Source organism: Narcine bancroftii, chromosome 3, assembly GCF_036971445.1.
Source record: "Narcine bancroftii isolate sNarBan1 chromosome 3, sNarBan1.hap1, whole genome shotgun sequence".
NCBI lineage: Eukaryota > Metazoa > Chordata > Chondrichthyes > Torpediniformes > Narcinidae > Narcine > Narcine bancroftii.
Genome location: NC_091471.1, coordinates 89,245,537 through 89,270,303, shown reverse-complemented (window position 1 = coordinate 89,270,303; position 24,767 = coordinate 89,245,537). Strand labels below are relative to the sequence as shown.

At 41.0% G+C, this 24,767-nt stretch overlaps 1 protein-coding gene across 4 annotated transcripts in view; it reads left to right on the top strand.

The window, feature by feature from the left end:
• Positions 1–24,767, top strand: part of adamts6 (ADAM metallopeptidase with thrombospondin type 1 motif, 6) — a 293,482-nt gene that overhangs the window by 11,835 nt on the left and 256,880 nt on the right. For 3 of the 4 annotated variants that reach the window (XM_069924504.1, XM_069924503.1, XM_069924505.1), the window contains exon 4: positions 14,030–14,247. In XM_069924504.1, the coding sequence (XP_069780605.1) occupies positions 14,030–14,247 (218 nt within the window). Of the gene's footprint in view, positions 1–7,647; positions 7,780–9,087; positions 9,158–14,029; positions 14,248–24,767 lie in introns of those variants that run through there. The other variant, XM_069924506.1, reaches the window with a different exon arrangement.

Sequence of the window (24,767 nt, the reverse complement as noted above, 5' to 3'; positions counted from 1 at the left end):
AGTTAGTCTGAGATGTTTGTTAGATGAAATTGGTCCGCTTTTGCATCTACAAGTTTTTCTCCATGCTCATCATGAGAGAGAAAATAATCGTGTCCCAGAGTGCAACAAAGTGATAAAGACAATTTCCTTTGGACAGCCACCTCATCTCGGTATGCAGCAATAGCCTCTGGAAATGTTTGTCATTTTCTTCACACACCTGTTGGAATAGTTGGTCTTGAAGCAGATGTTATATTAGGTGTGTGATGAATCCTCTTTATCATCCAACCATTGAAGCGGCACCATCAGTTGCACGGACATCTATGTTCTCAAATAGAATATTGTTCTCATGTCATTCTCAACATCTGTTTTAATCCTTCTGGCAAACATCTTTTCCATCAGTTACTTTCCATTCCAGAATCTGGCAGAAGCCATGAAAAGAGCTTCATTCTTTTGTAGAGTGGATTTGTAAAGATAATTTCTTGGATTGTAATGAAATGACTAATTGTTTTTCATTGTCCATTGCTATCTCATCAATTATTCCAGAAACAATGAAATTACTCAAAGGAACTGCCTGAATAGTTTCTTTAGCATTTGAGTATTGTGGACATTGAAGGTTAAAAAAAAATGACTCAGCAATATTATGAGCATTTTCACTTTTAGCAATCAATTCATTAATATTGTTTGATGCAAGAAAACCCTTTTCTTTTTTCTGTAACACTTCAGTAAGGATTTATTTGAGCGTTGGCCTTCTCTCGAAATGATCTCGAAGAGTTTTGAAGTAATTGGAGGGTTTATCTTCTTTTTATGGTCGGTTTCTAAATGATGTTTCAGCTTGCTTGGGCTCATGTTTTTATTTAAAAATATATTCAAACAAATCAAACACATGGGCAGAGAAGTGTTTGTGGAGATGTAATGAAATAATATGATAAGTATTCCACTGAATACTGCCAACACTTATTTGTGGAGGAACTGATGGATAAAATTACCATATATTTCGTCATATAAGTTGACCTTCAGATAAGTTGGGACCCCATTTTCAGTATTTTCATGGTTTTATAATGTATTAGGTGCAGAAAAGTTAAGCAAGCAAATGAGTACAATAACAGTTTAAAAAAGACCTTTGTTTCTGGCCAGGAAGATGGTATATGGTGCTGGGACCAAATCTTCACCATTGGCTGCAGCCAGAGTCTGGTGCAGTGCTGTCCACATCGAAGAAAAAGCCTTGCTGCCCAAGTGCGCTTGGTGCAAGAATCATAGCTGCATGTCAGCTTGGGCAGGAGTGGCGACCTTGGGCTCCCGGGCAAGAGTGTGGACCTCATTCTTCCTGGGCATGAATGGGAACCTTGTTCTCCCGGGCAGGATGAACAATCTCGTTCTCCCGGGCAGGATGAACAATCTCGTTCTCCCGGGCAGGGGCGGCGACCTCCTCCTCCCGGGCAGGGGCGGCGACCTCCTCCTCCCGGGCAGGGGCGGCGACCTCCTCCTCCCGGGCAGGGGCGGCGACCTCCTCCTCCCGGGCAGGGGCGGCGACCTCCTCCTCCCGGGCAGGGGCGGCGACCTCCTCCTCCCGGGCAGGGGCGGCGACCTTGTTCTCCAGGACAAGAGTGGGAACCTCAGCCTCCTAGGCAGAAGTGGTGACCTCTAGTGGGTTTCAGCGGCAGTGGGGAGGTGCTTCAAGGGTCGTCTTGTATGCCAAATCTCCATCAAATTTGGTTGAATTTAAGGTCTCATATTTTTTATCTGGCGTACAAGTCGACCCCTGATTTTTGAGGGTTTCCATACTTGACTTGTACACTAAAATATACAGTATTTCTGAAGGTAACGAAAATTAACTATTACTAAATGAAAGCACTTCTTACAAGGGTTAGTTCAAAAGTCAACTTAAATTTTATGGAAAATAATAAACACTGCCTACCTTCTTCATTAAAAGGTATCAGAAGGAGACATACCCACCACAAAAACTCGAAGCAAAATGAGGGCACTTGCACACACAACAAATATAGAGCAAAATATTGAACAATGTTGGGTGGCATGTTTGATGTAGGGACTAGCACAATGCCTTTACAACGTTAGTGATCAGGACCAGGGTTCAAATCCCGCACTGTCTGAAAGGAGTTTGTACGTTCTTCCTGTGTCTGTGTGGGTTTTTCCCGGGGGCTCAGGTTTCCTTGTACCATTCGAAATGTACCGGGGTTGTAGGTTAATTGGGTGAAATTGGGCGGCACGGCCATGTGGCCTGCCTAAATGTGCCATATGTCTAAATTTTAAATAAATTAAAAATTTAAATTTAAAAATTTTTAAGAAATTAAATATGAGAATTTTTTTGGCCTGCACATTACTGGAATTGAAGGTGATAGAACAAAGGAGGTAAACTATATGAAGGCAATTCATAGCCAAAGCAAGTTCTATGTCAGTCAAACACAGTCATGTTGAAGCAAGGTATGCTCAGAAAACATTGTTAATTTTCTGCATTTATCTGGGTCAATCTTCGTTGCCTCCAAACTTTTTTAGAAAAAAACTTGCGTTGTTTGGCAACTATACAGGAAAGCCTAGCATACAATTCCATTCCCTTCCCAAAAAAAGTTTAATCTATTTAGTTTCCATACTCCCCTAACCACCTTGGGCCCACCTTAGTAAGGATACAAGTCTGCAGCCTCCCTTAAATCTGCAGTGGACCCCAGTGGAGCCATATGGTTCCCATTGAGAATGGCCGGTCTAGTGAGACCACTTTTATATTTAATGACTGGAAGTTTGTGCTTCAATCAGACTAGAATGTATGCCATCAGATGACCTGACATCTGTGAATTCCTTAATATATTTTGGAACCCATTTCTTCCTTGCAGCTAGCTTTAACTGTTGATACATATCACCACTAACAAATTTACATTTTCTCTTTGTATTTCATCAGATCTTTACATTGTTAGTACTTTCATTCATATCTTTAGATTAAATGTTAGTCCTTAAAGGTGTTAGCACAGGTAGATATGGTGATAAAGAAAGCATATGGGTTGTTGGTCTTCATTAGACAGAACAGGCTCTGATAGCTCAGTGGTTAGAGTACTAGTCTTGTAAACCAGAGGTCATGAGTTTGTTCCTCTCTGTGGCCTCTGCGGTGCTGGACAAAGTGGCAACTCTCTGTCTTCCTTAAATTTCATGTATGTTATATTTTAAATGTAGTATTATGTGGCAATAATGAAACTGTTACTCTTTCTAATACATGAGTTGAGAGGTCAGGATTCAACTTTATATGTGCAGTTATAAGTGCAGTTCTGATTGCCACTCTGTAGGAAGTATATGATTGCACTGGGGAGGGTCCAGAGGAGATTTACCAGGATGTTGTCTGGAATGGAATATTTTGGTGATGATGGATTTGTTTCCCTTGGAATGGTCCATCTCCATATGTTAAACTCCATTGAAACCAAAACAGCAATGATATGAAGAAATGTGGTATGTGATTAGGAGTGAGAAGCATTGTTTGTTAAGGTGGTGGGGGAAAAAATCAGAAGCAATTTTCAGAAGGGAATGAGAGAAGTAATTGAAGGAGTAAATATTTCTACGTAATGACAAAAGATCAGCATGGGATGCTTTTTGAAAGAGCCGCCATATTTCTGAATGGTCTATTTGGGTTGCTTATGTCAAATGACACAAACATATGTTCAAATTTCATTATGGCAAGTGGGAAACAAATAAGATCAGTTAAATAAATCTGAAACATGAGAAGATCATGGCTTGTAGGATTTTCATAGAACCCATCTGGTTACCAATGTCCTTCATTGTTTGGATATGAACCCAGACTCTAATGTGGTGGACTGTAAACATCCCTCCAAAATCGCCAATAAACCACTTTTTCCGCATCCTTTCCAAGGGTAAATAGAAGTGGGCAATAAATAACAGGCTTATCATACTGTATCCCATAAATCAACAAAAGATCATGCAAGAGGGTGCTGTTCTGTAGAGTTGGATTTTAATGTAATTAAAAGAACACATAGGCATATTTAAACATTCTTTGCTGTTGCTAAAGTGGAGTAACGGGACACATAAATAATCAAAAAGCCTATAATCATTTAAGGGCTAGAATTTAAAAGAGAATAATTTTGTGAGGGAGTTGACCAAGTTTAGTGTGTGACCAGAGAAGAAGGAAATATTTTCCTTGAAAGGAATACATGGAAATAATCATTCCAGAGCTCCAGCAAAAGGAGTGATGATGCAAAATTGTAAAAAGAAACATATTTATATACTCTAGAATAGAGAAGATTGCAAAATGGTTTCAAGTTCATTTATCATCTGATTGCACAGAACAACCTGAAAAAATAGTGTTCTCTGGTCCTCGGTGCAAAAAACTGCAAATGCACAACCAGACATAACACACATGAATCATATGCAGTACATCCACACACATGCACATCTCCATAAAAATAAATAAACATTATATAATTAATAGTAGAGTCTCAGAGAGTTAGTTTGAGCAGTTCATTTAGTCCTTCACCAGTCTCACTGCCTATAAGAAGAAGCAGTTCCTCAGCCTGGTGATGCTGGATCTGATACTCCTGTATCTCTTTCCTCATGAGAGTAACTGAAAGATGCTGTGTATGGAGTGGTAGGGGTCCGCAACAATTTTGCGTGTTCTCTTCAGACAATGATCCTGGTAGTCGTGTCAATGTGAGGGGGGGGGGGGGAAGGTAGGGGAGGGAGATCCCACTGATCCTCTTTGCTGCTCCTTATCCTATAGATTAACCTTCGATCTAATTCTCGACTGCAACCATACCATACGGTGATGCAGCTGGCTAGGACACTCTCGATATCTCAATAGACCTCATATAGAAGGTTGGCTTGATGGTGGCCAGTAGCCTTGCCTGCTTCAGTATTCTCAGGGAATGCAGTCACTGTTGCACCTTCCTCACAGAGAGGCAATCTTGTGTGTCCAGGATAGGTTACTTGTAAAGTGGATTCTGAGGAACTTCGTGCTCTCTGCTCTCTCCACTACTGAATTATTGATGTGCAGTGGAGAATGGTGTTCTTGGTTCTCCTGATGTCCATAATCATCTCCTTTGTCTTGACCACATTGAGACTCGGGTTGTTATTCTTGCACTATATCATGAGATTTTCCAGCTCTTCTATAAAGTGCAACTTATCATTGATGCTGATGAGGCCCAAGTGCTATCGTATCATCTACAAACTTGATGATTCTGTTGGAGCTTGATCTGGCATGACATTCATGGGTCAGTAATGTGAACAGGAGGTGCTCCAGTGACATTGCTCAACATTCTACTGACAACTCGGACAGATGTGGTCTTTCCATTAGGAAGTCCAGAATCCAGTTACAGAGAGTGGTGCAGTTTCTCCACCAGCCCCTGTGGAACGATCGCATTAAAAGCTGGTCGATGAACAGCAGCTTGGCATATGAGGCATTGTTTTCCAGGTGTGCCAGGATGGCGTGAAAGGACAAGGCCACAGCATCTTCATTAGGTGAATTGAAATGGGTTCAGTGTCTCTGGGAGATGCACTTTGATGCATTTCATCGCCAGATGCTCGAAACATTTCATAATGGTGGAGGTCAGTTCCATAGGGCAGTAGTCATTGAGGCCTGTTACTGTTTCCCTCTTTGGTACCATGATAATGACGGCTATATTGAAACTTATGGGGATAATGGACTGCTGATAGGAACTGGAAACTGCTTCTTTATGCAGTATAGATTAAGTATTCCCAGAATAAAAGCAGTGGGTGCCAACATGATTACCTAATCATTTTAAGTGTAACAGATAAATTTTTCCAAGTAAAGGGCACTCAGGCTTGTGTAGCTGAGCTGCATGAATTGAGATGAAACAAGAACAGTCCAACTGGAAGAATGGGCGCATTGGTCTGAATGGCCTAACTGTTCTTGTTAAGAAAATATGGACATCAGAATCAGGATTTATTGTCGTGAACAAGTCATGAAATTTGGTGTTTTGTGGCAGCATCATAGAGCAAACATTTATATTATAAACAATCTTACGATTTTACTATAAAAATAAAATAAAAATAATAACAATAATGGTGCACGAAAAGTAAGGCAGTGTTTGTGGTTCATTGATTATTCAGGAATCTGACAGCAGCGGGGAAGAAGCTGTCCTTGTGCTGCTGAGTGCTCAGCCTTAGGCTCCTGTACCTTTAACCCGATAGTAACAGAGCGAAGAGGACATGGCCTGGGAGATGGGGGTCTTTGAGGATAGAGGCTGCTTTTGTAAGACATCACCTCATGTAGATGTCTTCGATGGAGTGAAGTCTGGTGCCTGTGATGTTGCAGGCCAAGTTAACAAACCTCTAGAGTTTATTCTTGTCCTAAGTTTTGGTGCCGTCATACCAGATAGTGATGCAACCAGCCAGAATGCTCTTTACAGTACACCTGTAGAAGTTTATGAGAATCTTCGGTGACATACCAAACCGCCTCAGGCACCTCACAAAGTATAGCCGCTGGCATTAAAAAGATTCAGACACATTGATGTTGCTTGTCACTTTTCATGAAAGATAATATTTATAAAAATTGTGTGTTATAATCATTCTTTTAAGCGACATATATTTCATATAACCATTTACGGAGCGGAAATAGGCCATGTTGGCCTTTTGAGTCCGCACCGGTTCACTGATTTTGTGCGTATTCAGTAATTGCTTTTGAAGCTTTATAGGAAAGTAACAAAGTTGAATCAATTTTAAGGTTTCATCTAGCTAGATGGAAGGAACAACTTGTTGCTCAATATTGGTCTTCAGGTTCAGATTTCTGATTCAAATTTAATATTAAATGCAAAATTCATACAAATAAGATACCAATAACAAAACTTGAATTGTTCACACCTCCTCCTGAACTATATGCACTGTAAATTCACCAAAGAATCCTTGCTATTTTTAACATGCTGAATATATTTAACCCATTATATTTCTGGGAGCAATTGCATTTCAAATTGGTTTTTGCACAGCTCCAAATATAAAATATAAAATATTGATGGAAAAGGAAAACATTTTGCGAGGGCAGTATTTAAAGATCAGGGCAAATGAAAAGACAGGCATACTATCTGCATACTGGAGTGTGTTTATTTATCTGGGGTCTCTGAGCTCTGTAGGAAGGAAGGGTGAAGTTGCTGCTGAATGGGGCCAGGTAGGGCCATGAAACAATGCAAGGCTCAAGGCCAACAACTTTGTGACAAAGTGAGTGAGTGAACTATCCCATATATTGGCAGATAGTGCAGGAATGATTGTACCAGGTCAAACAAGAATCTGTCAAACATTCTTAGAATCCTTTAACAATGATCTCGCAGTCTCTAAGGGGAAATATGTGCTTCTACCTTTGATGCTGAGGCTATTGCCTCAGGGGCCTTAGATGCTAGACTTAAGAGGCCTGAATCTTCCTTCCACCAAAACAGGGGCAGCTTAAAACATATGGTACTGATTCTGCATTTTATTTTGCAGTAATATATTCTTCCTCATTACATGAAAAGAACATTGGTTGGGGAGTAGACAGGCTGCTGAGTTGTGCTCTCTGCAGTGTTAAATTTCACACCCACAGACCACAGAGAGCATATCAAAGGGTAGCTACTGTGAGGTGACAGTCAACTGTGTGACAAAGAGCTCATATTTCAACCTGGGGCTTGAGTGGCTGGTGGCCAACTAGGTGCTAGGCCCTTTCAATTAGGTGCTTTCAAACTGCCTTGTAAAATGGAGTTAACCGGGCAATTTGCCCAGATAGCATCCCACTCACAAGGCAGCTTGAAAGGGTCTGACCTGGTCAGCGTTGTCCAAAGTCATCCGGGTCCCTGCCCTATCTCGGAGGTAGTCAAGGAACCCAGATAAACTTACCCAGGACGTGTCGACTGGCGGCTTGAACAGCAAAATAACTGACCTGGTTACTCCTGTGACATCAGCGTTTCTATGCTGGTGTCAGAGGAAACCCCTGCTGAAGTCTCTGTGGTGATCGGGGGGGGGTGGGGGGGGGGGGAGAGATTGCTGCTAGGGCCTGGGGAGAAGAAGTGGGGGTGGGGTGAGAGATTGCTGACATAGGGGAGAGGTCGATGTTGTGAGGGGGTGCAGAGGGGTCACTGCCGTAGGGGAGAGAGGAGAGGGGTCGCTGCCGTGGGGGCAGAGGGGTCGGCTGCCGCGGTTTGGGGGGAGCGCGATTGATGGTGGGAGGGAGCCTGACAGTTGGTGGTGGGGGGAGCCTGACAGTTGGTGGTGGGGGGAGCCTGACAGTTGGTGGTGGGGGGAGCCTGACAGTTGGTGGTGGGGGGAGCCTGACAGTTGGTGGTGGTGGGTGGAGCCTGACAGCTGGTGGTGGTGGTAGCCTGACAGTTGGTGGTGGGGGAAGCCTGACAGCTGGTGGTGGTGGGTGAAGCCTGACAGCTGGTGGTGGTGGGTGGAGCCTGACAGCTGGTGGTGGTGGTGGGTGGAGCCTGACAGCTGGTGGTGGTGGGTGGAGCCTGACAGCTGGTGGTGGTGGGTGGAGCCTGACAGCTGGTGGTGGTGGGTGGAGCCTGACAGCTGGTGGTGGTGGGTGGAGCCTGACAGCTGGTGGTGGTGGGTGGAGCCTGACAGCTGGTGGTGGTGGGTGGATCCTGACAGCTGGTGGTGGTGGGGGGGAGACTGACAGCTGGTGGTGGTGGGGGGGAGACTGACAGCTGGTGGTGGTGGGGGGGAGACTGAAAGTTGGTGGTGGTGGGGGGGGTAGACTGACAGCTGGTGGTGGTGGGGGGGGTAGACTGACAGCTGGTGGTGGTGGTGGGGGGGGAGACTGACAGCTGGTTAGGGGAGACTAACAGCTGGTTAGGGGAGACTAACAGCTGGTTGGGGGGACGGGGAGACTGGTTTGCATGATGAGTCTAGCACCGCGTCATTGCAGGGGCAGGATCCCCCTTAAATTGCTGGGTTGGCGATTTACTGGGGCGATTTTCCCCCCCTCAGCTTAAAAGGTGCTGGAGGCACCTTTGCCCCACTAATTGCACCTGGATCCCAGGGGGACAACCAGGTGCTGCAGTTTAAAAGCACTTAATGTGTTCTGTTTAAAGTGCCCCTCCAAAAGCAAGTAAATCTAAAATGTTGATTTCAACAATGCCGCCAACCACCTCTCTTATCTTTCCAATGTAGAAGGATCAAGAAGAAATAGAATGCACATTTTGGATTCCAGACGCTATTACCAACCAGAAGCACTTTAGAAGTAATTCACAACTATACAGGCATCAGTTAAATAAACTGAAACTGTGCAACTAAAATTTTAGTTTGAGGAATATTCCTGTTAATCATACTGAAGTCATCTTATCTGTTTTATTGTTCCTGGAGAAGTGAGAATGTTGGTTTCATATTCTGGCACACAGTTGTGTACTTTTCGACTTACAAGATGGTGAAGAGTGGGCTATGAAACAGAGTGGGCAGTTAAGATGAAATATCCTATGTGATTATTTCTTACAGTTATAAGTTGTCCTCCAAATCCAATTCTAGTTTCACTTTAACATTTCTTACTACCTGGTACTTTTTTATGTTTTTTCAAAATGTAATGTTAATTTCTGTTAACATATCCAAGAGCCATCTAAGTCAAGGATCACATATAGTTTAACTTGGGCATATTACCACCCCTGAAGAGTATTAGTGAACAAGACAAAATAACCCATTGCATTTTTATGTAAATTGCGTATTATTCATTGAATTTCAATTCCACAACCACAATCATGGGATTCAAACATGGGTTTCTGCATTGTTCTAGCTTCTGGGTTACTGGTTAAGAAATTTAAGAATTGCACCACCAAACTTCCTTTGGAGTCCTGTGTTGAGGACTCATTGTAAAGTATACAATCACAATTCTCTAGACCCTATTAGAGTGGTGCTGCAGAATACCCACCTCTGATTCAGGAGATCTGGATTTATTTTGCATTGATTTTACTGCTAACCTATGTACTCATTATGGGTAGCTCTCAGAGATGTAAAGGTTTTCCTACATTGTGGGACTGTTGGTTAATAATGAGCTGCACCCTGTTAGTGGAATGAATACTTATGAACTGGGGAGGCACATAATAATGATCAACCTCATTATGGTTCTGGAGACAAATGTAAGGAGCAACACCCAGAATCATGGAGGAACTCAGCAGGTCAGGCAGCATCCATGGAAAGTGATAGACAGTCGACGTTTTGGGGCAGAATCGGAATAAAAAGCTGAGGTGAAGGGAGGGGATGGGGAAGGAGCACAGGTGTTAGATGTTTACAGGTGGGCAGAAGAGATTGGAAAAATAAAAAAAAGCTAAGAGGTGATAAGAAAGGATGCACTTTGATGGGAGGAAGGAATGGAAAAAGGTAGGGGTCCAGGGGAAAGAAGGTGTGGGTGATGAGCAGTGGAGGATGAGGAGAAAAAAAGGCGGAGGAGGAGGAATGTGGCTAGAGAAATAGGGGAAAGTGAGGGTGTGGGAATTTGCCTTGGATGGTATTGAATTTCATGAAAGTTGTTGCCATTGTACTTATCCAGACAAGTAGAGTGTCTCACACACTCAAGGTTTTATTTTTAAGCAGTTCATTAGTTTCATGGTTACCATTACTAATATTAGCTTTTTAGTTCCAAATTTAAATTTGATTTTGCATGCTGGTAATAAGGGATTTGTAGATATTTTCTAGATCAGTGGTTCAAGACTGGTAGTAGCTATGGTCCAGTAACTTCAGGACTGGGTTACCACACTGTTTCCTCCTCTGCATGTAAGATTCTATGAATGTAATATATGGCCCAAGAATATTTTAGACTTATGAATATTTAAGGTCCCCTTTAGATTGACATTCATTGTCTAAAATGATAAAGATGTTGGAGCGATGCACCATCTGCTCTACCAATGAGTTAATGAGCAAACATCCTGAACTAAGGGGCATCTTGCTTATTAACTTCCCAACAGGGATGGCTGTTGTAATACCCCATACTTTTGAATCTAATTGCAGGCCTTAATTAAAAAGGAGAAATACAGACTTTTTTGTTTTCCTTTTTTCTTTATAGTTAATTTCCAGCAGATTACGCCATTTTAAGTGATTTTTAAAAAAAATTTAAAATACATCTATCGAACTATTTGTAAATGTCTCTGATTGGAGATAACCAAAAACATCATCGGTGTTATCCAAGGTGAGATCCACAGGGTCTGAGGCTAGTTGCCACTTACAGTGCTCTCCCACTCTTCTTTCCACACCTTGATGAAGGGCTCAAGCCCAAAATGTTGGTTATGTATCTTTATCTTTAGTACACTGTTCGATCTGCTGAGTTTCTCCAGAATTTTGTTTTTACCTCTCCCATTCTTCTTCCCTGGATGGCCACAGCAGTTAGCTTAGGGATCAACTGGGATTAGTGGGAGCACAGGCATGAAAGATGTATTGATTGAGCACAACATGTTAAACTGAGGCTCTGCATGCTCATTTAGCTGGACGTGAAAGATCTCATGCTTCTCATGAAAATATGAAATTCTCTCAATGTCCTGAGTACTATTTTCATCCCAAGCCCACACAGATCATGGTCATTGTACTTTCTCTGTGCCAATTGACGAATGCCTTTGTCATAACTAGAATTCAACAACTGACATGTTAAAATGCTATAAAACCAGAGTGCTAATAATTCTTACTGTTCTATTGTTAACTATTAAAAGTAGTCTTTATGGAAATATTACCAGTTTTTATATTACAATTTGCTGTTTGCTGCAGAAGACCAAATATATTTAGAAAGAGAGAAGGAAAACTGACTGACTTGAAGCAGGTCTAAAGTTGTAACCATTTCAGAATGTAATGGCATGGCTCAATTTGTAATGCCACTTAAGCAGTATTGCAAGGAGTCCCAACTGAAGGCTTGGAAATCTGCAAGTATCTGCAAGAAATAACACAGAAATTTCAAGTCTGTGTGTTTATTTTCCTTATAATTTGAACCATAGATGTTCTTCCTCAGTTTTCATATCCTTTAATTAGTGACAGCTTCAATTCATGAAAGTGAAACTCCATAGTTGAAAGAAGCTGATTCAGGATAGATTTGTCCCATAGGGACAAGGAAAAGATGGTAAGAAAAGGGAACTGTAGTTGAACAAACAGGTGGGGCAGCAAGTCAAGAGGAAGAAGGAAGGATATAACTAGATATAGGAAGCAGGAAGAAGAAAGGGCTCATGAGAAGCATATGATTAGCCAGAAAAGAGCATAAGAAACAACTTAGGAGAGTTTGAAGGAGGCATGAGAAGGCCTTGACAAGTAGACTTCAGGAGAACCCCAAGGCGTTTTATGCATATGTGAAGCTCAGAAGGATGTCAAGAATGAAGGTGTGGCCGTTAAAGGTTAAGGGAGGCAACATGTGCCTGAAGGCAGAGGAGGTTGGGTTTGTCCGAAATGAATACTTTGCATCAGTATTCACAAGACCAAAGGACCTTGATCACGGTGAAGTCAAAATTGAATGGGCCTGTGTGCTGAACAATGTGGAGATTAAGGAAGTGGAAGTGTTGAATCTTCATAAAAACATCAAGATTGATAAGTCCCTGGGGCTGGATACAATATAGCCCAGGATGCTGTGGAAAGTGAGGGAAGAGATAGCTGGGGCAGTAGCTATGATTTTTTGAGTCCTCTTTGTTCTCAGGTGAGGTGCCAGAGGACTGGAAAATGGCAAATGTAGTCCTTTTATTTAAAAAAGGTAATGGGGAGAATCCTGGGAATTATAGACCAGTGAGTCTGCATCAGAGATGTGCAAACTATTGGAGAGAATTCTTAAGGACATGATCTGAGGATTTGAGAAGTACAGTCTAGTCAAGGATAGTCAGCATGGCTTTGTGAAGGGAAGGTCGTGTCTCACAGGTCCAATTGAGTTTTTTTTGAGAAGGTAACAAAAGAAATTGATGAGAATGAGGCGGTAGATGTGGTCTACTTAGACTTTAGTAAGGCATTTGATATGGTTCCCCATGAGAGACCCGTTTAGAAAGTCTTGAGGCATGGGATCCATGGAACCTTTTCTGTGTGGATAAAAAATTGGCTTGCAGGTAGAAAGCAGAGAGTAGTAGTGAACAAAAGTATTCCTGGAGGTTGGTGACTAGTGGAGTGCTGCAAGGATCTGTTCTGGGACCCCTGTTCTTTGTGATTTTTATAAATGATCTGGATTAAGAGGCAGAAGGATGGGCCAGTAGGTTTATGGATGATATGAAGGATAGAGGAGTTGTGGATGGAGCTCAAGGTTGTCGAAGGTTACAAAATGATAAGAGGTAGGATGCAGAGTTGGGCGGAAAAGTGGCAGATGGAGTTCAAGCTGGATAAGTGCGATGTGATGCATTTTTGAAGGACAAACCAGAAGGCTGAGTACACGGTTAATGGTTGGTTACTTAGAACTGTGGATAAACAAAAAGACCTTGGAGTTCAAATCCATATATCCATTAAGGTCGCCATACAGGTTGATAGGATAGTTAAGAAAGCCTATGTGATGTTGGGTTTCATTAATAGGGGGATTGAGTTCAAGGGTAGAGAGGTCATGTTGCAACTCTTCAAATCTCTAGTCAGAGTATTGAGTTCAGTTCTGGCCAGATCATTACAGGAAGGATGTGGAAGCTATGGAGAGGGTGCAGAGGAGCTTTACCTGGATTGGAAAATAAGTCTTATGAGGCAAGGTTAGCAGAGCTGTGACTTTTTTTCTTTGGAGTGTAGAAGGATGAGAGAAAACTTGATAGAGGTCTACAAGATTATGAGAAGCATAGATAGGGTGGACAGCCAGTGCTTGTTTCCTAGGGCAGGATCAGGAAACGACCAAGGACAGGAATACAAAGGGAAGGGAATGAAGTTTAGGAGAAACATCAGGGGAAAGTTTTTTTTATATACAGAGAGTTGTGGGTGCTTGGAATGTCTTGCCAGGGAAGGTAGTGGAAGCTGAAACATTAGGGGCATTTAAGAGACTCCTAGACAGGTATATAGATGGAAGAAAAATAGAGGGTTTAGTACTTTTTTTAAGGAATATATGGGTTGGCATATCTTCGAGGGGTGCTGTAGTGTTCTAGGTTCTATTAGATGCTTAAAAAAAACTAATCCAGCTAACGTGGTTGATTATCTTCACTTCCAGAAGACCACTCACGAAGAAGAAAGCCTTGGTGGTTAAATGATCTCTCAGCCGTTCCAACCTCGTTGCCAAATAACAAAACCACAAACAGTCCCCAACGACCAAAGAGATCAGTAAGCCTTGAACGCTTTGTGGAAACTCTGGTAGTGGCAGACAAAATGATGGTGGGATACCATGGCCGTAAGGATATCGAGCATTATATCTTGTCTGTAATGAATATTGTAAGTTTTATCCCTTTGTACTTTCAAAATTTTGTTTTGGCTTTGAATACATTTTGTGTAAAATTCTCTTGCTGTTTTAGAAGAGGCATTAGCCCACTAAATCTGAATGATCAAGACCTCTATTAAAGTTGGGTGGGATTTTGAATAAACATGCTAAGCATTTGTATCTGGTACAAATATTACAATTCTTAAACTTCCCTGAAAATAAACATAGGACACTTGGGGAAGGTTAAATGGGAACACAATTCGTTTGGCCGAGAACACAATTCATTTGGCCTGAGGAGCTTTATCTGCATACAGGCAAGCCTGATATAAATGTGGAAAGTGCAGATGATTAATGGTGATGGGAGTAGGGGATGCAGAAACTAGGGTGACATAAGACTGGTTGCTTGACCCAGAAGGGATGCTTGTGGTTAGGAATAAGTCATACAATTTTAAAAGATGTACGATTGTGAAGCCCAGGGAAGGGAGGTATAAATGTGCAACGTTTGATCCAGAGGAACTCTCCTGGCCCTTCTAGGAAAGTAATATTGTTTATTTTGATTGGCTTTTGCTGGTGCCACATCCTCCCCTCAGTGGTGTCACCAGACAAGACTTGTAGGTGTATTCAGCTGCAGCCAGGGTGAAAATAGAGTTTCAAGTCCACTGCACATGTTAAAATCACAAACAATGGGGGGAGATTGGTGGGTAGCTTCCCTGGGTTAATTAACTACTTGCATTTTCTTCCATTTGGTTAGAGATAAAATTATCTTTTTGTCAACTCCAATAACCTGTTTATAATTAGAGAGACCAAAGGTAAAGATGATGGTATATGAATGCAAGACAACAAGAACAAACTTTAGGATTATGGCTGGGACAAGTACTTTATGAAAATTTGGGACACAATGTGTTGATTATTTTAGTGTCTCCAGAGAGAATTGATTACCTAAGCAGTGGTAGAAAATTTCTCTTTAAAGCATGTATGTTGATTGGATCCACATAATCCTGTAGTCTTCCTTTAGAGATACCATGATAGATTACTTTGAATGTGAGAAATGAGTGTTTTCCATGGTCAAATATTTCAAATTAATTGAGGCATTTTCAAAATAGCACGCAAGAGATTGTGAAAACATTTCCAGTTTATGGTTCTAATTGTTTTACAATACCCAATAATGTTCATATTTAAGACCTGGATTCCTGGATAGAGCCTCATTGTAGGCAGTGTCAGGAAAATGCAAGAATGCTTCTCAGGACTATTGTCTATAAACTGCATGGGTGGATAATTGCAAGGAGTGAATCCACCAGTGTTATTTTAGCATGTGCTCCCAGGGGGTGAGGCCCGAACTTAGAGATTCAAATTAACAATATTAATTCTCTGTTTGTGAATGCCTGTGTATTAACATTCATCTTATGTCAAATTTTTGGTCAAGAAATTATTCTGCATCTATAAAGATGTGTTAAATGAGTGGAGTGAAGTGGGTGAATGCATTGTCTTTTCTGAAGGTCCACCACTGCAGAATTCTACATTCTCTGAGTCCTCACATGCTATAGATTAAGCCCAAATACTCAATGTGATGAAAGGCTTTTGTACATTCCACAGAAGTGGTTCATGAAGGAAAACCAGGTGAATGTATGACATATTATGATGTATGTGCACATGGCATAGTGTAGATAAAGAAAACTGATTAAACCAGATGCATATATTTTAGCTGCTCTCTGTGACTCAGTAATTTATTATATTCCTGGCACAATGTACCTTTAGAACAAGAGCATATGCTTATATTACAAATTAATAATAAATTTATTAAGAACAAACCTTGTATGAAAGAAAGAAAACATATTTCAAGTGAAGCAAAATGACTCTGGTATGAGCTGACAACAATGGTAACCAGTGGAGTAGTTTGAGGCTTTGGCTGCATTATTGAGCAACCTGAATGAGTACCGACAAGTCTGGGCATGGTAGAAAAACTGGACAAATCTCTGAATGATTAAGGGGAAGAGTATGACCTGAGTGAGGACTGGCACAGTTCTTGTGAAGCAGATGTGTGGGCAGCTGAGCATATTCAGGTGTCTGTCCACTGAGATAAGAGAGGTCTCTAGAAGTAACAAGATAATCTCATTAAGTAAGGCACAGTGACACCATAACTTGTGCAGCCTTTATGGGAGGTGCTGTTCAATTAAGATATTAAAGTCAGAATCTCACAGCTGATTTTATTTATAAAATTGCACCACTTATGGAAATGATTTTTGAGAAATGAAGGTTACAAATAAAATGGCAATTTATAATTGTCATGCGATAGAATTCAAATCAGCCTTCTTGGTGGCCAGAATGATTAAACTATATACACTGAAATTGTAGAGATATTCTGATGTGACATCATCAGTTTTGACAGAGCAAAATCAGAAAAGAGAAAGAAAAATGACTTTGGGCCCAAACTGGTTAGATTGGAAGGAGCATGTTTGGTTGCCTAATTCTTACAGTTCACGTATAGAAAATCTGAAAATATTTTTTATAGCAAATGATGATGGGATCATTTATGCTTAAAATGATTTGCCTGCTGGCCAAATAGATCCTCGGCAGGTGCCATCTCTCCAAGGCCCTGGAACTTCTTGATACCAGGGACATCTATGTTATAGTATTGCTCATAAATGACAGCTTTAACTTTAATACCATAGTCCCTAGAAAAATCATTCCCAAACTTTGGGATCTAGGCCTCATTGCCCCCCTCTGCAACTGGATCCTTGACTTCCTGTCGAACAGACCACAGTCAGTGAAGATGGATAACATTTCCTCCTCAATCACACTCAACACCAGCACTCCTTAAGGAGGTGTACTTAACTTCCCTACTAAACTTCCTCTACTCATGACTGTGCAGCTAAATACTGTTCCAATTCTATTTTCAAATTTGCTGACAATACCATAGTATTAAATGACAAGATGTACTACAGGAAAGAAATTGGAAACTGTGGTGGCCTAGTGCCAATATAACAACCTCTCAATATCAATAAGATGATGGAGATGATGACTGATTTCACTAGCAGGAGCGGAGTCCACACCCATGACCATATTAATGGCACTGACATTGAAAGAGTAGATGGCTTCAAGTTCTTGGGAATAGATATCTTCATTGAACTTACCCGAGACAAGGACATTGATGTTGATAAAGTACAACAATACTTCTAATTTCTGAGAAAATGAAGGGAGTTCATCATGTCCTGCTTGTCCCTCAACACCTGCATATGCAGCATTTGAACCATGCTAGCTGGATGCATCTCAGCATGGTTTGGGAGCTACTTGGCTTAAGATCAGAAAAAGCTACAGAAGTTAGTGGATGTAGCCAAGAGCATAACTCAAATCTCCTTCCCCTACATGAAATCCATCTATATATCCATCTCCTGTTGCTTGGGAAAAGCAGCGAAGATATTGAAGGACTCATCATATTGCAGATACACTCACTTCCAACCCCCCCCCCACCCCACCATCATGGAGAAAGCTTAATGGTGTGAAAGCACACACCTACAGGCTTAAAGGCTCCTGCATGAACCCCATAACAGGACTATCCTTGTCTGGTGCTAATTGATCTTTTTTTTTTCATTGCAATTCTGCACTCTGTAATTCTGCTCTTTACATGACTATGAATAGGTAACCTATTAATCTGCCCTCAGAAAAACACTTCTCACTGTACTCAGTATTTCGTGACAAATAAATTTAAAACAACATATTGGTATATGGGAGTGCGAGAAAGCAATTCTTCTAACTGAAATGGATTCTGAAATGCATAGTATGATAGCATGTCTTATATGAAAGCAAATGATACTTCATCTTGGAAAGTATTAAGAAATTAACAGGATAATAATATTCAAGAATTGTGGAGGACTACACATTTTGAACTGAGATTCAAATGTCAGGTGAGGATGTTAAAGGATCCATCTCAGCACCATAACAAGTTATTTTGGATAGTACTTTAATTGATGAACATATTTAGTCAGGTTATTAAAGACATGATCTCACAACCGACTTTATTGTAAGATAGCACTACTGCATCATGGAAACATTGAGGAATGCCAATTTGCCCAATGCAGGGTACAAATACAATGGCAATTTTCAATGAAGAGTGATAGCAAAAGCTAGAACTCCATAGTAGAATCTTTAAGACATATGTAAGACTGGAAGAGACAGTTGCAACATATATAACAGAAGCCATCGCCTGCACACATACATCAATTTAAAGTGGCGAAGTATTTTACCTGTCTGAAAAAGTTAGATATCTACAGTGTGCACAGGACCGGATTAAGCAAGTGTGAGGCCTGTAGCATATGTTCTAATGGGGTTCTAAGTTTAAAAAAATACACATAATCAATTATACCTAACCCCTAAAAAAATTAGAGATTTAATTTAATGTCTTCAGATTTATGTTTTAGATATGGTAAAGAGAAAGTTACCTTTTTCCATTTGACTTGGATCTGTCCTAAAGTTAAGATCTTTTGGATACAAGTTAAATTATTTTTGGAAAAAGTATTAAAAGTTAAATTTCTGTTTGATTCAATGTTGTTTTTATTGGGAGGTAGTAAGATGATTGCTTTGAGATTAAGATTGACCATGTATCAAATTGAATTTTTACGTTTAGCCTTGACTGTATCTAAGAAATGTTTGGCTATTACTTCGAAATCTGATTTAGTTCTAGGAATGCAAAGATGGCATACTGAAATGAAATCATGTATCCATCTTAAAAAGATAATGTATAATTTGAGGGACAAATTTTATTTGTAAAAGTATGGAGCCCATATTTGAAAATTCTTGGTTTGAAGATTTGAGCTCTAAATCCATTCCATTTAGACGTCTTGGTTTCACAACCAAGTAGTTGAATTATATGTATATTTGATTATCTCCTTTTTTTAGTGGGTAGATATAGGGGAAGGAGGATATTAGTGGGGAGGGTTTTTTTGTTATTATCCATATATATTTTTCCGTATATGAATTTTATTATAATTGATGTTATTGTTGTTTTAAAATTTTAAAATAAAATATTCAAAAAAGTACACAAATACTAAAACACCTAGTAGTTTAAAAAAGATAATGTAAGGGGCAAGTAGGACATCAAATACCAGGGGAAGCTTGAGTTCAAAGGAGAGAGAAGAACTCAAAGTGATAAAAAAACATTGCAAATACAGCCCAGCACATTTTATGAATGGATATAAACTTATGCGACTGTCGGTGACTTGAGGACATAGGTCCTCCAGGCCTGGCTTTCTGGCAACTCGGAGAAAGTCTGCCGTGGTCTATACTAAACATGGCAGTGTAACAAACCACGTGCTTTTTTTTTGGAATGGCAGTGAGGGGATGCACGTGCACTTTAAGTTTATCAGGCAGCAGGCAGATAAATAGTTTTCCTAGAGGGGATTGCATAATTTTTAGCTGCTTCGAAACAAGTTAGTTGAGAGAGATAATTAGAACACAAATTTAAATTCCTATTTTTTTTTTGCAAGTATTAATTTGTGTGGAATCTCAATGAATTTTATTTTGAGACAACATTGATAATGTTTTTACTCATCCAACCTTCCCAACCTCACTTATTAGCTTGTGGTGGAATGTGCCAGCACTTACCTCAACAGAGCATTGGAGTTGTGGGTCTCCGTGGGCCTGGGAGTTCCTGGGAGTTTCCCAGGGACTAATGATGCTAAGGCTTCTGGGAGCCGTGTCATTTCCGGGAGTCACGTGACGCGGGGAGCGCACAAATTTCAGATATTTTAAACGACTGTAAGCTCATCAGCTCAAAGTGTCTCTTGTGTTCTTAGTTGCTTCACCACCTGCTACAGTGGTGACCTGCCACATTAGTGACCGTGACTGTCCAAACGACATTTTCGACCTCACTATGGATGTGCAGAATGCCGTTGCGCACAAACTTCCAGTATTTTGGATCTTGCAGCCACAGGTCTGGTTCAAACAGGTCTAGTTTGAACAGGCCAAGTTCCAGTTCCATCTGCACCAAATTACTGCTGACATAACGAAGTATGACTATGTCGTTGCATTGCTGGACCAAGACACTGCAGGGCATATTGCTGATTTCTTGCACCAGCTTCCAGCCATCAACAGGTATGAAGCCATCAAAGACCTGCTCATACATACTTTCGGCCTTTCCTGACACCACAGGGCAGCATGACTTCTCCATGTGGATGGCCTAGGTGACCACACTGCCTCGACAACCCTTGGCATCGCTGCTACCTAAGGGTTCTGGAAGTTGGGGACCTTGTGGGGGCTATCGGTGTCTGAAGGACATCACTGCAGCAGGGCATGACCCAGTTCCCCATATACAGGATTTCTCTGCGATCCTTCACAGCACTAGGATTTTCTCCAAAATTAACCTGGTGCACAGGTACCATCAGATCCTAGTTCACCCGGATGACATTCCTAAGACTGCCTTAAATACCCCTCTTTGGCTATTTGAATTCCTCTGTTTTAAAAAGTGCAGCCTAGACATTTCAACACTAATGGACACAGTGACCCTGGGCTTGGATTTCGTATTCGTTTATTTGGATGACATCCTTATTGCCAGCTACTCGCAGCAGCAGCAGTGGACCAATTTATGTCAACTATGTCAGTGGCTAGATGACCATGGGTTAGCGATCAACCTGGCCAAATGCCAGTTTGGAATCACATCAATCGACTTCCTCGGCCACCTCATTGAGCAGCACAGAGCGGTTCCACTACCCTGCAAGGTCGAGGCCATTTGCAAATTTCCAAGACCCTCTACCATCAAGGGCCTGCAAGAGTTTGTTGACATGATTAACTTTTACCATCGTTTCATGCCAGCTGCAGCCAAAGCTATGTAGATGCTTTTCAAACTCTTGTCTGGGCATCCCAAGGAATTGAAATGGAATGCTCGTTGCATTTTTGTTATTTCCTAGAGGACAGGGAGTTCACGGTCAACATGGATCACAAACTGTTAATTTTTGCCTTTGCCAAGATGTCAGATCATGGTCAGCAGGACAACAATGACAACTCTCCTATATTTCAGAGTTTACGATTATGATAAAGCACATCGCGGGGAAGAGCAATCTAATCGGTGACCCACTATCCTGCACCACCTTAGCTTCCCTCCATTCGCCTGCTCCCGGAATAGACTACAGGGCTTTGGCAGGAGCTCAGCAGGAAGATGAGGAAGTGGCCACTTTGGTCCAGCAAATGCCTTCCTTCTTTGTGATGTATTCACTGGCCAACGTCGGGTGTTTGATGCCATACACTGTTTGGCTCACCCTTCGATTAGGATGATAACAAGGCTCGTGGCAGATAAATTCATGTGGCGTGGCCTGCGCAAGCAAATCGGTGCCTGGGTGAGGACATGAATCCAGTGCCAGACCTCAAAATTTCAGCACCACCCCAAATCCCCACTACAGGTTTTTTCAGGTTTGATCACATCCATGTGCATATTATTGGCCCATTGCCCCCGTCCAAGGGTACTACTCACCTCTTCACAGTGGTAGACAGGTTCACGAGATGGCCAGAGGTTGTCCCACTCTTTGACACCTCCGCCTCAGCTTGTGCAAGAGCCCTCTGTGCCAATTGGATAGCGCGTCTCAGACTACCCATGCATATCTCCTCTGACAGAGAAGCTCAGTTTATGTCCGGGTTATGGTCCATAATTGCACAGTTGCTGGGCACACAGCTGCATCGGTCGATCCCCAGTCCAATGGCTCAGTGGAACATTTTCACCATCATATGAAAACAGCTCTCGTGGCATTTCTTAAGGGACCAGATTGGATAGATGAACTGTCATGGGTATTTTAATAATCCAGATCATTCCGAAGAAAAATCTGGCTACGTCCTCTGCAGAATGGGTGTACGGAGGCCCCCTAACGGTCTCAGGAGATATCATTCCAGCAGCACGTGGGCAGCAGGAATCTCTCACATGCTTGAGGGAGAAGGTGGGTACATTGGCGCCTATTCCGAACATGCGGCATGGGTCTATGACTTCATACATTCTGCCTGAATCAAGGACTGCCTTTATATATTTCTACGCAGGGAGGTGCACAGGACGCCATTGCATTGGCCATGTGTAGGTCCATTCAAGGTGCTACCGAATGATGGCTTCACGTTTGTTATAGACATTGGCAGCAGGGAAGAAACTGTTTTGATAGATCACTTTAGCCGGCACGAGGACCTAGATCAGCCAGTACAGATAGTAAGCCTCTGGCACGGATTGGGGCATTGTCTCCTCACTTTTGTTCTTGGTAGGGTGGGGAGGGGGTAATGTGGCAGACCACACCACTACTTACCTCACTGGTGCTTTGGAGTTGCAGATCTTCGTGGGCCTGGGAGTTTCCCGGGGACTATTGATGCTAAGGCTTCTGGGAGTCAAGTCATTTGAGGGAGTCATGCGACACAGGAAGCACGCGAACCTCAGATATTTTAAATGACTAAGAACACCATTAAACCAGTCAGTTCATCAGCTGATAGCTTCTTTTACGTTCTTTGTTGCTTCATCACCTGCTACAGTGGTGACCCGCCACAACCTCTTTAAAACAAAATGATGCTAGCTTTCTCATATAACTATATATTCAGTGATTGCATCCTTGATGAAAGGTTATAATTTTCACGACCACCCATTTAAGCTTTCATATTGGGTGTTATTAACACAGATTATGGGAGTGTGGTATCTCTTAGCTGCTGCACAAAGATTAAAAATGAAAATGTTTAAGTTAAACACCTTGTCGTTCATAAAAGTTGAAGGCAGTATAATACATAAAGTGCAGCACTATTGTAATAGAGCAAGCATTTAGCGCGGGGCCCTTGAAAATGTGAGGCCCATAGCATATACTACTTTTGCTACCATGTTAATCTGACACTGAGCGTGCAAGTGCAAAGTCAATCGAGACAATTCCAGTGGTGTGATTTATTCAAAAGGAAGTTTCTACAACACAAAGCTTCAGAGTGTAAGTCTTTACAGATTGAAACAGTAAGAGCAATGGAAAATTAGCTTAGAATGCATTTATGCTTTCAGTGACAATATTGGAATACAGAATGATTTCAAGGCATAAGTATGGTTAAATGGTTAGTGTGTCAATATGGGCATTGGCATGGCACAGACTGCTCAATATTGGGCAAGGATATAAATTTGAGATAGTTCCACCAGATACTCCTGAAAACATATTTTCTCTTAAGACCCTTGGTTGGAAGAAACTTTTAATGAGTTTCAATTATCAGTACAGTAGTTACAACTGGCAATAGTTTCAGCTGATTACACGAATTGACTAACTTTGATGGGCAAGGATTGGCTCAGAGATTTGAAGATGGAATGGAAAAAGTTATTTAGGATAGATGCTTCCAAATACTCTTGATTTACTTTTCGACTTACAACTTTCTCATAAAAGTTCAACATCTTATTTATAACCATTTGCTTGATTTAAGAATGGCCTCATTAGTTAAGATCAAGAAAGAGTGAGAACAGGATCTGAATCTTTCATTCTCTGATGAGGTTTGGGACTCTATTGGTAATCTGATTAATATGACCTCCCTGTGTGCACAACATTGCTTTATTGCAATTTAAAGTGGCCCATAGAGTACATATGTCTAAAGTTAAATTATCTCATTTTTATTCTGATATAAATCCTCTATGTGGAAAATGTAAAATTGCTGAGGCTTCTATGATTCACATGTTTTAGACTTGCCTAATTTAGAAAAAAATTGTAAAACTATTTTTCAAAACATTATCGGTGAATCTTGAGGTTAAATCGGAACCCTGCCCTTTAATTGCTCTTTTAAGATCATTCCAAAATGATGACATTTTACTGACTTCAACTCAAAACTGAATTTTATCTTTTACTTCATTGTACAGATGTACAATTTTGATTAAATGGAAAGATAACACTCCACCTACCCATACACAATGATATTTTATGTCATGTTTAAGTTTAGAACAAAAATAGATACGCCATTAAAGATTCAAATACTAATTTCCTAAAGACATGAGGTCCTTTTATGGTCCATTACCACAGTCTAAAGTTTTAGGGTTGTTATAAGCTTTTAGGGTTGCTGTGCTGTCTATTTCCAGGTTGTCGCCACTTAAAACCCAAATGTTAATTTTTTTTCCAACCTTGCATAGGGTTTTGAATTAACAGGGTTTTTAAAAAAAAAAAAAAAATTCTTGTAGTTTGTATTTCAATATATAATTGTATTGTTTAATTTTAGTATTATTGGAAACTTCAATAAAAATATCTTAAAAAGAAAGCATAGATGCCTCAAGAAGATTCAATTGTAATAGCATGCAGTGATATTTAGATCCATGCTGTAAAACTGTTCTACTATAAGCCAAAGGTGGCTGAAAAGTTAGAAAATTTGGAACAGAATGGAATTCTAGTGAAGCAAAGCCATAATAAATAGGCAACAAATATCCCGAGACCATTGGGATAACATTGAACAAGGCAGTGGATGATAAACATTACCCATGAACTGCTTCACAGGAAGTGTATGTAGGAGACCAAATTTATATTGAAGTAGATCTGATACAGGCACATGTATAGCCAAATGTGAATAAGGAATATGT